The sequence below is a fragment of the Myotis nattereri genome (genome assembly GCF_964212035.1).
Source record: "Myotis nattereri genome assembly, chromosome: 1".
In the NCBI taxonomy this organism is placed as follows: Eukaryota; Metazoa; Chordata; class Mammalia; order Chiroptera; family Vespertilionidae; genus Myotis; species Myotis nattereri.
The window spans coordinates 133,862,395-133,877,319 of NC_138075.1; the positions used below are offsets into that span (position 1 = coordinate 133,862,395).

Below are 14,925 nucleotides of genomic sequence, written 5' to 3' on the forward strand. Positions count from 1 at the left end.
TCTCCAGGTAACTTTAATGGGCAGCCACTTAAATATTCTAGAGATAGCCTAGCTACTAATATAGGTATGTGTTTTAAAAATAATAGTTATATAACTGATAGCAGACCAGTACCCACTGTTTTGCCTCTTTCTTTTTTCTTTTTTACCTATAAAATGTATCTTGGAGATTGTTGCCTGTTAGCACATATTGCTAGGTATACATAAATCCCTGTCTTATTCATTTTAATGCCTGAATATTATGCCATCATATGGATGGCACATAATTGGATGCAACTGTCCACTACCCTGGTGATGGATGGGCAGTTATATCATTGAACATCATTTGTTAACACATATAATGCCATAATGAACATTCTTATATATTAACTAGAGGCCCAATGCACGAAATTCATGCAAGAGTAGGCTTTCCCCTGGCTGCTACCAGCGGCTTACCTCTGGCACCTGGAACCCGAGCTTCCCTCGAGGCCCCAGCTTCATTGGAAGGACATCCAGTTGAATTAGCATATTACACTTTTATTATTATAGATAAAAATACTGGTATTTCTTCTCCTTTTGAAAACATCAGAGCTAAAATTGGGCATTCTTTTTCTGCGAATACCTCTTCCTATTTCTTTGCCTCATTTTTTTTTGTAGGATTGTTGATTTTTTCTTATTAAGTTCCAAGATATATTACGCTTTCTCAATGCTTGATACTTTTCCAGTTTTATTGATCTTTTGTTTTATTTATGATTTTCAATTCTATGTAGTAAAACATATGGCTCATATGTTTGTAACTTTAACATATCAACTGGTAGTTGATCCCGGTACTGTGCGCTACTTAAGGACAGGAATCTTCAGTGCCTGGCATGGAGCAGGTGTTTACTGAAACAATGGTTGGCTATAAACATGATGATGAAGAGTCATTTAAGCTGATTCCATATACTCATTCAGAAGACATTAAGGAAATAATGGTATCACCATAATTTAATTCCCTCTGTAATAGAATGCATCAACTCATACCTGAAATACTGACTGCATATCCATCTGCCTTTCTCAAAAGCCTTTCTCTCTTGATCATTAAGCTCTAGCTTCATAAACCCACGGGATCCTCCTCCTCTTCACGTTGGTCCGTCTGCCTTAGAACATTGTCCCGTTCCTCTTTCTGTAATGTTTGCCCGCACACTTCAAAACCCAACCTAAATACCCTTTTCCTTGTGGAAGATTCTTCTTAGTCTCCCTGTACAATCCCTCATAACACCCTGTGCTTCTCCTTTGCAGTAATCACCATGGTCACAGAGTAATTATTTGTGCTCTTATTTCTGTAATGTCTGTCTCCCTCACTAGGTTTAAATCAGTCATGTCTTCTCCCTGGGGTCTCTTTTAACAGTAGTATCATCAGATATATAAAACTACGGGCCCAGTGCACAAATTTGTGCACCTTGAAAGGAACTGTAGGCCGTGGGGCTGTGGTGGCCACAGAGGCAGGTCTCGGCCCATCCTCCCCGCCCCTACCTGGCCCCTCCCACTGTGGCCCCTGGTCCCCTGTCTGCTGGCAGCCCTGCTCCTGCTGCCACCGCTACCGCCACTCCCATGAGCTGATGGTGCTGGCCCTGCTCACACCCCCTAATGGCACAGAGTGATTAAGACTGGTGCCAGCAGTGGGTGCGAGCAGGGCTGGCACTGCCAGTGGTGCAAGAGGCAGCTGCTTCCCCAATCACTCCACAGGAGCCGGGGGAGGTGGAAAACCCCTGAGGGGCGATCAGGGCCGGCAGCTGCTGCTCACACTCGCTGATGGCGCTGAGCGATTGGGGCCAGCTCTGGGCACTGGTAGTGGGTGCAAGCAGTGGCTCCAGCACCAGCAGCAGGTGTAAGCGATGGGCAGGACCACGAAGCGCAGGAGCAAAGAATTTTCAATAAACATCAGAGGTTTGCCCCGATGACAGCAACCAGTGCCCCACCTTGGTCTGGCACCCCCGCTTACCTGCTCCACCATCCCACCGTGGCCAATGCCCGCCATGTTCCACACATGCCCCCTGGTGGTCAGTGCACATCATAGTGACCGATTGTTCGTTTGTTCGGCCATTTGGCCTACTTGCATATTAGGGTTTTATAGAGAGAGATGCGCATGCTCTACCAGCACATGAAACAGTAGTCACCACGCCATAGAGAAAGGGTACCAGGCGGTGGCCAGTAAAAGGCCTTTTCTAATCTTTACCAAATTGCCAAGCTATTTTGCCCTGCTTGATGAAAGCTTTGCCATCCTTGAAGTTCAATATACTTTTAAACTTAAAATAGCATGTCTCTTAGTCATTTGAACTGCTGTAATAAAGCACCAGAGATTGAGTGGCTTATAAACAACAGACATTTATTTCTAACAGTTCTAGAGGCTAGGAAGTCCATGATCAAGACCCTGGGAGACTCAGTGTCTGATGAGAGCCTGCTTTCTGGTTCATAGATGGCCGGCTGACCGCCTTTTCTCTGTGTCCTCACATAGGAGAAGGAGGCCTAGAAAGCTTCCTGGAGTCTTTTTAATAAGAACATTAATCTGATTCATGAGAGATCCACCCCCATGACCCAATCACTTCCCAAAGGCCCCACCTCCAAATATCATCACATTGGGCATTTAGGTTTCAACATGTGAATGTTGGGGATACAGAAGTAAATATTTTTATTGCAAATATTCAATACATGGTGCCATATTCAGTCGATGATACTATGTATTGAATATTTGCAATAAAAATTCTTATTTCTGAAATAGGAAATATTATATGAATTGCTTTTTATCAAGTGTCTATGTCCCATGTTTTGTTAAATGTTCTTAACATTATCTGGATTTTCTGATATCAATATTTTTATTAATAAAACCAATAGTTTGGTTATATTTCCAGCGAAACATTCTAAAATGTGCAGCCTACTTCTTAACATAGATTAGTGTGAACCAGATTGTCTCTATCATTCTTAAATCACCCCTGAAGGCAGGTTAGCTGCTTAACGGGATGCATTAACTGTTTTAGGTCAGTAGGGTACTTTTCGGTGCTTTATTATTAAATGCTCCATACCACTGGCGCTTTCCAGCCAAATCCCTGATCGTGTAGCCTATTTTTAATATAAAATCTCTCTGAGCCAAAGTCATATCTTTTTGGAAGGTGAGTCTCTTAGAGCAGAATATTAACAATTTACCACCAAATTATAGACTCATTTGGCCTGCTTAAGTATTTAACCTGGTACCAAAAAAAGTATTTAAAGTCATATGAGAAAAGCCTCATGTTTCCATGGATGTTTAAAATAATTATCTTAATACATTTTCTATAGAGTAATGCAGTACTTGAAAATATTAGCATTTCATTTCTAAGTACTTTTCTTTAATTCCTGTATCCTATCTGATATAATGCAACATTTTTTCAATGGGCGTAAAGGGTCTATGAGGAGATCCAGAGCTTGTTTCCTTCCCCACGTGCAAAAACTATCAAGGTTATAAATCAACCAATCAGAGAAAATATGTCTCTGAAAACCCTATTTTTTGCAACACCAAAAATATTTTCAGGGTATTTTGCTGGACATTTCAATTGTAATAAAATTTACTTCTATTCATAAAAATGATAACATTACAGAAAAGTTTTTAAATTAGCCCTGAAATTTAAAAACAAAAACACAATCCAACCTTATTTCTTCTGTCATTTTTGTGTACTCCCAGTATTTTTATCTACTTAAGTATATGTACTTTTAGAAGTGATTCAGGCTCTTAAATATTTCTTATCAAATATAATCATTATAAATATGTCTACTTGCTCTTTGGCCTTATAACTATTATTAAGGTTTGTATAATTTATTAAGTGTATGGACCATAATTTAAAAATTGTAAGCTATGTCCCAGAAGTGAAATCATTAGTCTAGATATGTGTTAGTCTACATATTTAGTTACAAATAAAAAAAACACATTGTTTTCCCAAAGGATTGTATGAAAGTCAAAAAACCACCAAGATGGGAAAGCATCAGTTTTCATGCCTCCTCACAACATTGTGAATTGGTACTTTGCTAAAAATAGGGCTAATTTAATGAGGAATTGGGGTTGTGTTTAATTTAGAGGCTGAACACCTCTTCTAGATGTTTGTGACTAGTTGAGTAGTTTGTGAATTTTTAAATTCATAACCTCTGTCTATATCTATTGACTGCTTACAGGTTTTCTTATCCATTAGCATAACTTCTGTATGTGCAAAGAAAGTTTTAGAGGTCAGATCTTTAAGGACTGACATCATATCCCTTTTCACAGCTGTGTGGTCCCTTAGAGGATGCATATGATTACTATCCTTAAATGTCTGTGGATTGACTGTTCATTGCCACCTGGCAGAATTCTCCCTGAAAGGCCAAGATTTGCTATTTGATTGTTCTGCCATGCAAGGAAAGGCTCACAGCTGGTCATGCCATCTTTTGATGTAACCTTTATTTAGTGGTAGAGAGCCCACTAAGTTGTCCCAGATTTTATATTTCTTCAGTTAGTCAGTTGCATTCCTTTAAATATGCTACTCAAAATTGCCAGGAAAAATATCTTCCTCCTTGCTGGCTGGATCTTTTTAAACATTCTGTCTTACTAGAAGTATGTATGGTCACGTTTTCTGCTGTGAATTTAAGTTCTATCCCCATAGAAACAGGGTACTGCATGAGAAGTGGCAGTCAGTACTAAATAGTCATATAGTATGTCATGCTTACAATTTTGAACCATATGCAAGAACATTTTCAAGAATATTCCTTCTAGTAGCTTTGATTTAGCATACTCATTCTGTGGGGGTTAGCCTGGGGAAAACTTACATGACTGGCCTCTGGCTACACAATGAGTCATTAGCAGCTTTAGGATTGGAACTTTGAGTCCCTGGAAGGAAGAAGTGGAGTTAATGGGAAAAGAAGCTTCCTAGAACATAAGCATTAATCATATTTTTCAAAATATAAAATGTCTCTTAAATTACTTGGAAGATGGATGCTCTATAAACTTCCAATGTAATTACTTTTTTTGTGTGAGTGGTTTGCTTGTTATGGAACAGGTTTGTTTAACCAACTGACCTATAGTTGACATTTACACTAAGTTAACGAATTTGCTATTTACTTAGGTTTATTATAAAACACCAAATATTATATCTTCAGGCTGAAGTCTTTCCTTGATTCTTTTACTCACTATAGAAAATATTTATTGGCCACTCACTATGGGTCAGTCAGATTACTGTTGATGCTTTTTGTTGTTGTTGTTGCTTTTGGAAGCGGCATAAGAATGTATAGGAAAATTTAGAAATGTTTAAGAATGCTAAAAAGGACCTCGTATAGTGGAAGAGCTTTAAGATGTAGGACATGAAGGAGAATAGGCTCTCTCTAGTAACCCTTATTCTTTCATTCAACAAATGTTCACGGAGCATGTATTCCATGCCAGGCACTATTCTAGGCATGGGAATGAATGAGTGAACAACACAAAACACAATCTTTGCCCTCATGAATGTTATATTCTATTGGAGGGAGACAGACACTAGACCAGCCGTGGGCAAACTACGGCCTGCGGGCCGGATCCGGCCGGTTGAAATGAATAAAACTAAAAAAAAAAAAAAAAAAAAGACCGTACCCTTTTATGTAATGATGTTTACTTTGAATTTATATTAGTTCACACAAACACTCCATCCATGCTTTTGTTCCGGCCCTCCGGTCCAGTTTAAGAACCCATTGTGGCCCTCGAGTCAAAAAGTTTGCCCACCCCTGCACTAGACAATAAACTTAACAAATTGTGCTGTCTGTTAGAAAGCATAAGCACTAGTTTTTAAAAGTAGGACAGAGTGAGATTAGAGAGACTGGGGAGAGCAGTAGGGTTACAGTTTTAAACAGGCTGGTCCCAGAAAGCCTCTTTGAGAAGGTGATGTTTGAGTAGACTTGAAGGAGATGATAGGCAGGCCTATGAAAATCGAAGGAGAGAACATTTCTGGTACCTGTGGGGGCCATCGGGGAGACCAGTGAGGGTGGAGCTGAAAGGAGGGGGCCGTACAGTGTGAGCGGAGGGTGTAGGAAATGAGTGGAAGGGGAGACATAGAAGGAGCGGCCAGCAGGTACGAGGAGGAGTAGCAGGTAGAGGAGACAGGGGAGATTTCTTGGAAGCCAAGCTGAGAAAGTGGATAAAGAACGGGGAATAATATTAAATAGCCATGCCAAATGCTGCTGATGGTTAAGTTAAGATGAGCACTGAGAATTGACTACTGGGTTTAGCCACATATCATTGATGACCTTGAGTAGTTTTGGTGGAGTGATGGAAGAGAGTAGGCCTAAGGGAGAATTGAAAGAGAAAAATTGGAGTGAGTACAGGCAACTTCTTTGAGCCAATTTTTTCTGCAAAGAAGAACAAAGAAATAGGGTAGGAGCTGTCAAGGAAATGGAGTTAAGGACAGTTTTCTTGGGCAAAGAGAAATACTACATGTACGTCTGCTGATTGGAATGATTCTGTAGAAAGACTAATGGTAGTGATGTCCATGGCTAATGGTAGTGATGTCCATGCAGAGTTTCTATACCCACGATGAATTCCTACACCAAAAATTTCTTACATATGATTCATTCATTCCTTTTCTCTCATTTAATGTGTTAGCGATATTTTGAGAAAGTCCACCTCTCCCAGGCACTATTTTTCTTCTTCTTGCCTGCTCATTCCCATTTTCATGACTGAAAGATGAAGGTTTTTTTGTAAGAAATGATATTAGAATGAAAAATTCTTGTCATCTATCACCATCCATAAATATTTTTGAAAGGCCTAAACCCCCCCTACACACACACACACAATGCTGTATTGTAATTAGGAAGGGCAATTATTTGTCCTATGCTTGAAATCCAAACTTAAAATAACATTAAAATTGGCTATCTAATTTTAACTTTTCCAAAATGGTTCTTTTTTTTTTTACCTGGCTGGTGTGGCTCAGTAGGTTGGGCACCATCCTGTGCACCAAGAGGCCTCTGGTGTGATTCCTGGTCAGGGTACGTGCCCCAGTTGTGGGCTCGGTCCCTGATAGTGGAAGTGCAGGAGGAGCTGATCGATGTGCTGCTCTCATATTGATGCTTCTCTTTCGCTCTTCCTCTCCCTCCTTCTCTCTAAATGTCAATAAAAATATGGGGGTGGGGAGAAAGATTCTTTTTGTCTGTCAAATTTTGCAAATATTGTACAGAGGATCTTATACAAAATATAAATAGCCATCATACCTTCACTTTAGACCTGCCGTTTGCACTCTTTAATACCTTCAGCTTCTGTGCTGCACACTAGCAACTGTTCCTGTGGCACTGAAAGGTTACTCGGGAGACGCTTGAACTCCAGCCAGCTTCAGGCAACGTCAGCTGCCAAAGAGGCTACTGAAGGCCGGCTTGCCAAGTTATGTTTATTTTCAGGGAAGAGAGAAACATTTAAATAGCCAGTTTCTTGACTTCCATTGTTTTCTTGTTCTACTTATGTACTTTCCATTGTAGATAAATAATGAAAAGAATGCTTTACAATTTTGAGCTACTTTGAAGTGAGGAAAATTTCAGGGTAGCAGCCAACTCTTTGAATCCTTCTTTCCACAAAACAGCATTACATTGACAAATTATCTGTTTCATTGAACCCTCATTGTACCTTCACTGCCTTTTGGGAAGATAAATTTGAGAAGCTGTGTGTGTATGCGTGCGTGAGTGTGTGTGTGTGTGTGTGTGTGTGTGAGAGAGAGAGAGAGAGAGAGAGAGAGAGAGAGAGAGAGAGAGAGAGAGAGAACCAAATTTAGCAAAGATATTTCATCATGACATTTATGACCATTAGAAATGGTTATAAGTGTCCCTGAAAGACAGACAGAGATGTTTTTGATTAATGGAAATATCAGTTGCAGCTAGAGATATGTTCTAGCTTTTATTTTTAAGAAGTGATATACGCATGGAACTTGAATTCAGAGTACCCCAACCTCCATTGATTATTAGTTTTATAACCTTAGTCAGGTATCTTAATTTCTCTATGCCTGGGTTTTTTAATGAGTAAAAATGGAGATAATTAGATTAATTATTAAATGCTTCTGAACCAACACATTAGCATAGTGTATGCAATCACTAAAAATTAGCAATTATTATTCATATACATAGTCTAATAGAAATAAATTGATTGCCCTCATTATTAGCATAATATAGAATAATCTCAAAAATTTACTGACTTTAGCCTTCAAGAGATAGTACTGGATTTAGAAGGAAGACAATCAAAGAACTTTGTTTAAATCTCAGAAGATGTGATTGTTCCAATAAAGTGGAATTTACTGGCAATTTAAATACCACTTCTAATTAAGAAAATAAAATATGTGTAAGTAGTTTTTCTGTGAAGTGATGCTATGTAAACAAAAAGGATTCCCAATTCTAGGTGTGCTTGAATGTGTATCTAATTGTAGGATGAGAAAGAGAGGAGAGGGGTTGAGGAGAGATCTTAAATACTCCTGAAAAGTACCATGTTACCTATACTGACTTCTTTTCACTTTTTCAAACCACTAAGCTTTCCTTGTCCAAGGCCTTAGCATATGCTGTTCTCTCTACTTAGACATCACTTTTCTCAAAATTTTCCAGGGCTAATTTTTTTCTTTATCTTTTGGGTTAAATATCACCGTCTAGTGTCATATCATCCTAACTAAACTAGAGTCTTCCTACCACCATTATTTTATCTCAGCCTGTTTTATTGTTTTTCATTATAATTGTTTTTTGGTAACTTTTAAAAAAATTAGTCTCTTTCACTAGAATATCAAGTTCCACGATGGAAAGAAAGCTTTAATCCTTCTCACAATCATATTCCCAGCATTTATCTACAGTTACAGCACTTATAGTTCTAAATGCATGTTTTTTTGTTTTGGGGTTTATTTTTCAGTACAATTTAATGTCAATACATACTATAACCACACAAAGTTTATAAATTTTCCAATGCTCTTGAGAAAATAAAAGCTACCATTTTAGCTTTTACACAATCATAAAAGTACCACACAGGGATGAACTTAGGTAGATTACCTTTACTTCTGTTAATATTTTTGACATTAAGCCAAAAGGTAGGCCCGTCACATTTGAGATTTCATTACTAGATGTATTTGAGCAGAAATGATGTGACAATTACAAACTGAAGTATACAGTAGCAATGAAAATGTGCTTCGTCTCAATAGCCTACATCATGTAGTGTCAGGAACACTTTGTTTTTCTTCAATTTTTAGTGTCAGAAATGCTCATTATCAGTGAAAAGTGCATGGGTTTTTTCTTTATTGATTAAGGTATTACATATGTGTCCTTATTCCCCCATCGCCCCCTCCCAACCCCCCACTCATGCCCTCACCCCCCTGGTGTCTGTGTCCATTGGTTATGCTTATATGCATGCATACAAGTCCTTTGGTTGATCTCTCCCCTTTACCCCCACCCTCCCCTGCCTTCCCTCTGAGGTTTAACAATCTGATCGATGCTTCTCTGTCTCTGGATCTGTTTTTGTTAACAGGTTATGTTGTTCATTACATTCCACAAATGAGTGATATCACGTGATATTTATCTTTCTCTGACTGACTTATTTCGCTTAGCATAATGCTCTCCAGCTCCATCCATGCTGTTGCAAATAGTAGGAGTTCCTTCCTTTTTACAGCAGTGTAGTATTCCATTGTGTGGATGTACCACAGTTTTCTAATCCTCTCTTCTGCTGATGGGCACTTAGGCTGTTTCCAAATCTTAGCAATGGTGAATTGTGCTGCTATGAACATAGGGGTTCATGTATCCTTTCTGATTGGGTGTTTCTAGTTTCTTGGGATATATTCCTAGAAGTGGGATCACTGGGTCAAATGTGAGTTCCATTTTTAGTTTTTTGAGGAAACTCCATACTGTTTTCCACAGTGGCTGCACCAGTCTGCATTCCCATCAGCAGTGCACGAGGGTCCCTTTTTCTCCGTATCCTCGCCAGCACCTGTCATTTGTTGATTTGTTGATGATAGCCATTCTGACAGGTGTGAGATGGTACCTCATTGTTGTTTTGATTTGCGTCTCTCGGATGATTAGTGACTTTGAGCATGTTTTTATGTCTCTTGGCCTTCTGTATGTCCTCTTTTGAAAAGTGTCTATTTAGGTCCTTTGCCTATTTTTTTTATTGGATTGTTTATACAGCTCCTAGGACAATGGAAACTAAAGAGAAAATAAACAAATGGGACTACATCAAAATAAAAAGCTTCTGCACAGCAAAAGCAACCATCAACAAAACAACAAGAAAGCCCACTGCATGGGAGAACATATTTGCCAATGTTATCTCTGATAGGGTTTAATCTCCAACATTTACAGGGAACTCATACAAACTAAAAGTGCATGGTTTTGTTTCTGAAGAAACCAACAAAGCATGAAGAGCAATTCATTTTCTTAGAGAGACCCAGATCTCTTCACAGAAAAAAAATAAAGTTAATTATTTTAAACTGTGGGAAGAGATGACAGTAGGAGAAATGAAGGAATTATCACCCCCAGCCAACACAAGCAGACAATACGAGACAGACCTTTTCCCCTTAGACCTTGTTCTCAGAAGTCTATCCCATAATGCTTTCCTTTAAAAATGTGGGCGGGACCACGATGGCAGTGTAAGTCTGTCTATCCCATGGCAGGTCAGGAAGAAACAAGTCAGATTTGCCGTTGATTTAACATAATCCTCTACATGAGAAGGTCGTTTGAAGCCTGACATAGTTTGGTTGGATATGGCTTTGTCTAGAATTTGGTGACCTTAGGATACTATTAGAAATTGATTTTGCCCAAGAGCTTTGCTTTAGACTTCATATGAAAATTTTGCACAGAAATAGATGAACAATTTTGGATCAAAAATATCCCTCCTGAATAGGTGTATGACTCTTATCCTTTTGGCTTTAAAAGCTAAAACAAGAGAACACTGAAGATAACTGATGCTGGAAATATATGACTGTTAAACAGAAGAGTACAACATCAAAAAAGCAAGTTAAAAATACCAAAACAAAAATGCTTAAGGGAAAAGGTGATAATATTTGTGCCAATACTTGACATAAAAGTGTTTAGAGGAAAGAAACAGAAGTTGAAGAGTAGCTAAAAGTATAATTTAATCCCATTAAAATAAAATTTCCTAAAAGCAAAGAACACGTATTTGGAGTGAGAGTTCTGAGGATAAAAATAGAAGATTCTGAATGAATTATTGGTAGATATTAGGTGCTAGTTGTATTTTGGGACCGTACAATGAGGAATAAGAACATTAAGATGCAGAAAAGGAAACGTGGGTAGCTGACCGTGTGATGTACCTGTAAGGACAAATACCACAAAAGGCCAGTAGGAACGCGAGAGATCAAGAGTACATCTTGTAATAAACCTGTTCTGGAGTTAATGGAGATGACTGCCAGCTGTTCTTGACTAAAGACAACTTGAGGCAGAATGACCCAGAAAGTCCATATGGTACCAAAGGCAAAGCTTAATTAGATATATCACTTTTAACTGCACGTAGCCACACTCCCAGAAGGAAGGAGATTAATTGTAATGCACATGTTGGGAGGGTGACTTTCAAAATCACAGGAACTCTGGAGGCCACCATGCTACCATTTAATAGTGGCTCTCTTTGGTGAGAGGATATATAAGGTGACCTCATTTGTGTCTTCCTCTTTTTACTATGGGATATGTAACTTCTATAATGAAAAAGTATTTTTAAAGTACATACTATTACAGGTACAAGGTGTGAAAATAATGTGGCTCCTATACGCTCCACTAATAAGCTACAGTTCATGGTCATATTTCATATTGTAAAATCGTTAAAGGTTAATATAGTGTCGCAAATACTCAAAAGATAATTGCCAATGTCGATGTAGTAGAGGGTTTTGTTTTAAACAATGTAAGCTTGGAAACAGGTCTCAAAATGACTGTGCAATTAAAAGCTACCTCTGATTATTAGCAAAGGACTTTTAAAATCTTATTTTGTTTAAAAGGGAGAGATCACATACATTGTGTGTGTTAATCCTCTTCCTGTCCTTATGGGTTTCTTTATGACAGAATTGTGTGTCCTCAAGGAGGTGTGACCTGAGCTTTTGGCAGAGTGATTGGGTCTAAAATGCCAGCCAGCGCAGTGACAGTGGGGACTGAGGCCCTTTATGGGGCGTAATTGTGCTTCTTGGTAATTTTCTACTGTGCTACCCCTGCTGTAGGGAATGTCTGGGAAGATGCGGGAGCCCCTAAGCATGTGTGTCTGTGTAGAAAGACTCGCATGTCCCTTGAGAATTTTACTTAAACAAAAAAATTGGAATGAACTTTGTATCCTCCATGCATTTTACATTCACTTGCTAACAATATAAGTAATCTTTTTAAATATCAATTTATGTAATTATGCCACAATTAAGGTGCATTCAATCTATTACTTTTGTTCTAAAACTCCTATTCTACTATATTTCCTAACACTGATGTCATGAGAACTGGTCTTGGCCCAGAGTTGAAAGGATGAAAGAAGAAAGGAAGGGAGGAAAAGGGAGAAATTCTTAAGAATGGTTTCCTTTCATTTACATAAAACTTTACAAAGTAACTCCCTTACCACACTCAAACAAAAATGCAGCTTAGAAGGCAATGATAGAATTTTGTTTTCTTTAAGAAACCTGAAAAAAGTTTATAAATAAACTTTAAAAATGTAATTCCACAACTACAGGATATTAAAAACTTAAATACATTTCCTTCTCAAATCTCAATTGTCTTATTCATAAGACGAATTTGGACTGAATTGTTTCATGACTCCTAACTCAAGCTAATAAACCAACCGAGCTTTGAATCTTCTTCATAATTATTGTGATAACAGTTCACACAGTTATGTATGACTTTATTTCAAGCGGTAGTTTCTCAGTGGGAGAAGCATTTCAAAGTCATTTTGAGCTCAGTGAAGCTCATGGCTTGGAGCTGTGATTCCTCTCCTATCCTAATTAAATGTGAAAATTTCTCTCTTGCATCTTGCTTGGGAAGTCACAAGCAAGCAAGAGCAGTATGCTATGACAGTTGCTGAGCATTATTTGATTTTTGCTGTCCAATAATGTACATAATATTGTCTATGCATTGCCTTGTGGCATAGGATAGACTTTCTGTGAGCAGGTTAATGGAAATGGATCCTTACATGAAAAGATTACACGCTGTCTTTTTGAGAGAATGTTTTATCTGAAACATAAACATGACAAACAGACCTTGTGCCGGTTACTATAGAACCAAAACCCTTTCCAGCTGTTTACACTTCGGATGCAAATGGCAATTTGACACAGACGAACGGTGTGCGTGATGTGAGCCTCCGCCTGAAAAGGCTACCTATGGAGCATGCCCAGTGCGGTGCGTGCGTCCTCCGCCTCCCCCTCCAGATCGCTGAAGATAAGGCTTGAACTTTGCACTTGCAAATGTCACTGCATACGTCTTGCACTAGGTGCTTTGATTTTTTTTTTAAGGTTCTCTTGCAACCAATTTCCTTTAGCAATCTATGAGCAGGAAGAGACTCTGCAGGGTAGGAAGATACATTAAGTTTCAGAACGAGTTGGTGCCTGTCTTTGACCGCACTTGAGGTGCTCTTTATTTTTAAAGCAACCTAGAGCGTTCCAGTGTTCGTTTCCCCCTCTGGAATGGGAGGATAAGAATCCCCTCGGATCGGAGTCCCCCGGGGTAGGGAGTGCAAGCCCCGGAGGCAGGAAGGGACAGAAGAGGGGCTTGGCCGGAGCATGGCTGGGGAAGGCGCGGAGGCTGCTCCGCAGGGCTCCGCGCGCGCTGAGGATCCGTGCCCGGGGCTGCAGCTGCGGATGGGAAAGGCGCTGTCTGGCTAATGAAGGCCACCTGGATCCGGCTTCTGAAAAGAGCCAAGGGAGGAAGGCTGAAGAACTCGGATATCTGTGTAAGCTCCGGGGCTTGCGTGTGGGGAGACGCTATTTCGCCTTTGCTTTTGCTGTTATTGGAGTGAGTGCTGGCACGGGCTCCTTTATATTCAGTAATAGGATCCTGATTGCAAGAGCGGGGAGCCAGGGAAAGTCCTGTCATTTTCTGAGCTCCTTTTCCTGTGTCATGGTTTATTTGCCAAAGGAGATAAATCCCGGGCAGGTGTTTTCTGCAGACAGGTTTTGTTAATATCTATTTAAAGGTATTGGGGGGAAAAATGTGTTGCTTAAAGATTGCGCGGAGCCGACTGCTGTGGTCTTACAGTTTTGTCACAGGAGGTATCAGGTGAATAAAAAGGTGAAAAGGATGCTTAAGATTAAAGTGGAGTCAGGTCACAGTAGTGAGGTTTTGGAGAGTTGAGGTTTATAACTCCTTTACCTTTCGGGTATGTTTTTTATTAGCAGTGCCTTCTTTCTGGGTGTAACTACTTGCCTTACGTGCAGATTGTTCTTGAAGCTATCCTTGAAACCCATCTGCGCCCTTCAGCTCTGCACTGCACCAGGGAGCTGGTGTGAAGGGACTTGTTCTGTCTTCCAGAAAGGACGTTAATGGGAACATAAAGCTGGGAAGGAAGGGTAACTGGGTAGGCACAGCTACCCTAGTGAATGGTCTGCAAACCAGAGCATGATTTTTCTAGATGGTTTGTTTGCCACGAGGTGGATTATCTTCTCCTCTTTTCAGGAACTTGGGGCAAAATCTAGGAGGCTCACTGTAGTGTCGATGAAACATTCCCAACGCAAACGTCATAGATGGAATCTATTTTAAAATGTAAATTTCCCTTTCCAGGGTTCGGCAGACTCCTACACCAGCCGTCCATCCGATTCAGATGTGTCTTTGGAGGAAGACCGGGAGGCGGTGCGCAGAGAAGCAGAGCGGCAGGCCCAGGCCCAGTTGGAAAAGGCAAAGGTAAAATCATTTCTTCCTGCCAAGCTCTTTCTCCGCCAGTGTGCCGGGCCCGTGATGGACCACCTGTGGAAGTGTGTCTGGTTTAAGAGAGGTACAAAAAGTGAGATTATTTTCTTTCCCTAGTAGAAA

General features: G+C 39.7%; 1 protein-coding gene across 9 annotated transcripts in view; it reads left to right on the forward strand.

Annotated features, from left to right (window-relative positions):
• Positions 1-14,925, forward strand: part of CACNB2 (calcium voltage-gated channel auxiliary subunit beta 2) — a gene marked incomplete at its 5' end in the record, with an annotated part of 357,347 nt that overhangs the window by 221,782 nt on the left and 120,640 nt on the right. For 7 of the 9 annotated variants that reach the window (XM_081094966.1, XM_081094968.1, XM_081094967.1 and 4 more), the window contains one exon: positions 14,677-14,796. In XM_081094966.1, coding sequence (XP_080951092.1) covers positions 14,677-14,796 — 120 coding nt within the window. Of the gene's footprint in view, positions 1-13,336; positions 13,850-14,676; positions 14,797-14,925 lie in introns of those variants that run through there. The other 2 variants (XM_081094969.1, XM_081094972.1) reach the window with 2 other exon arrangements.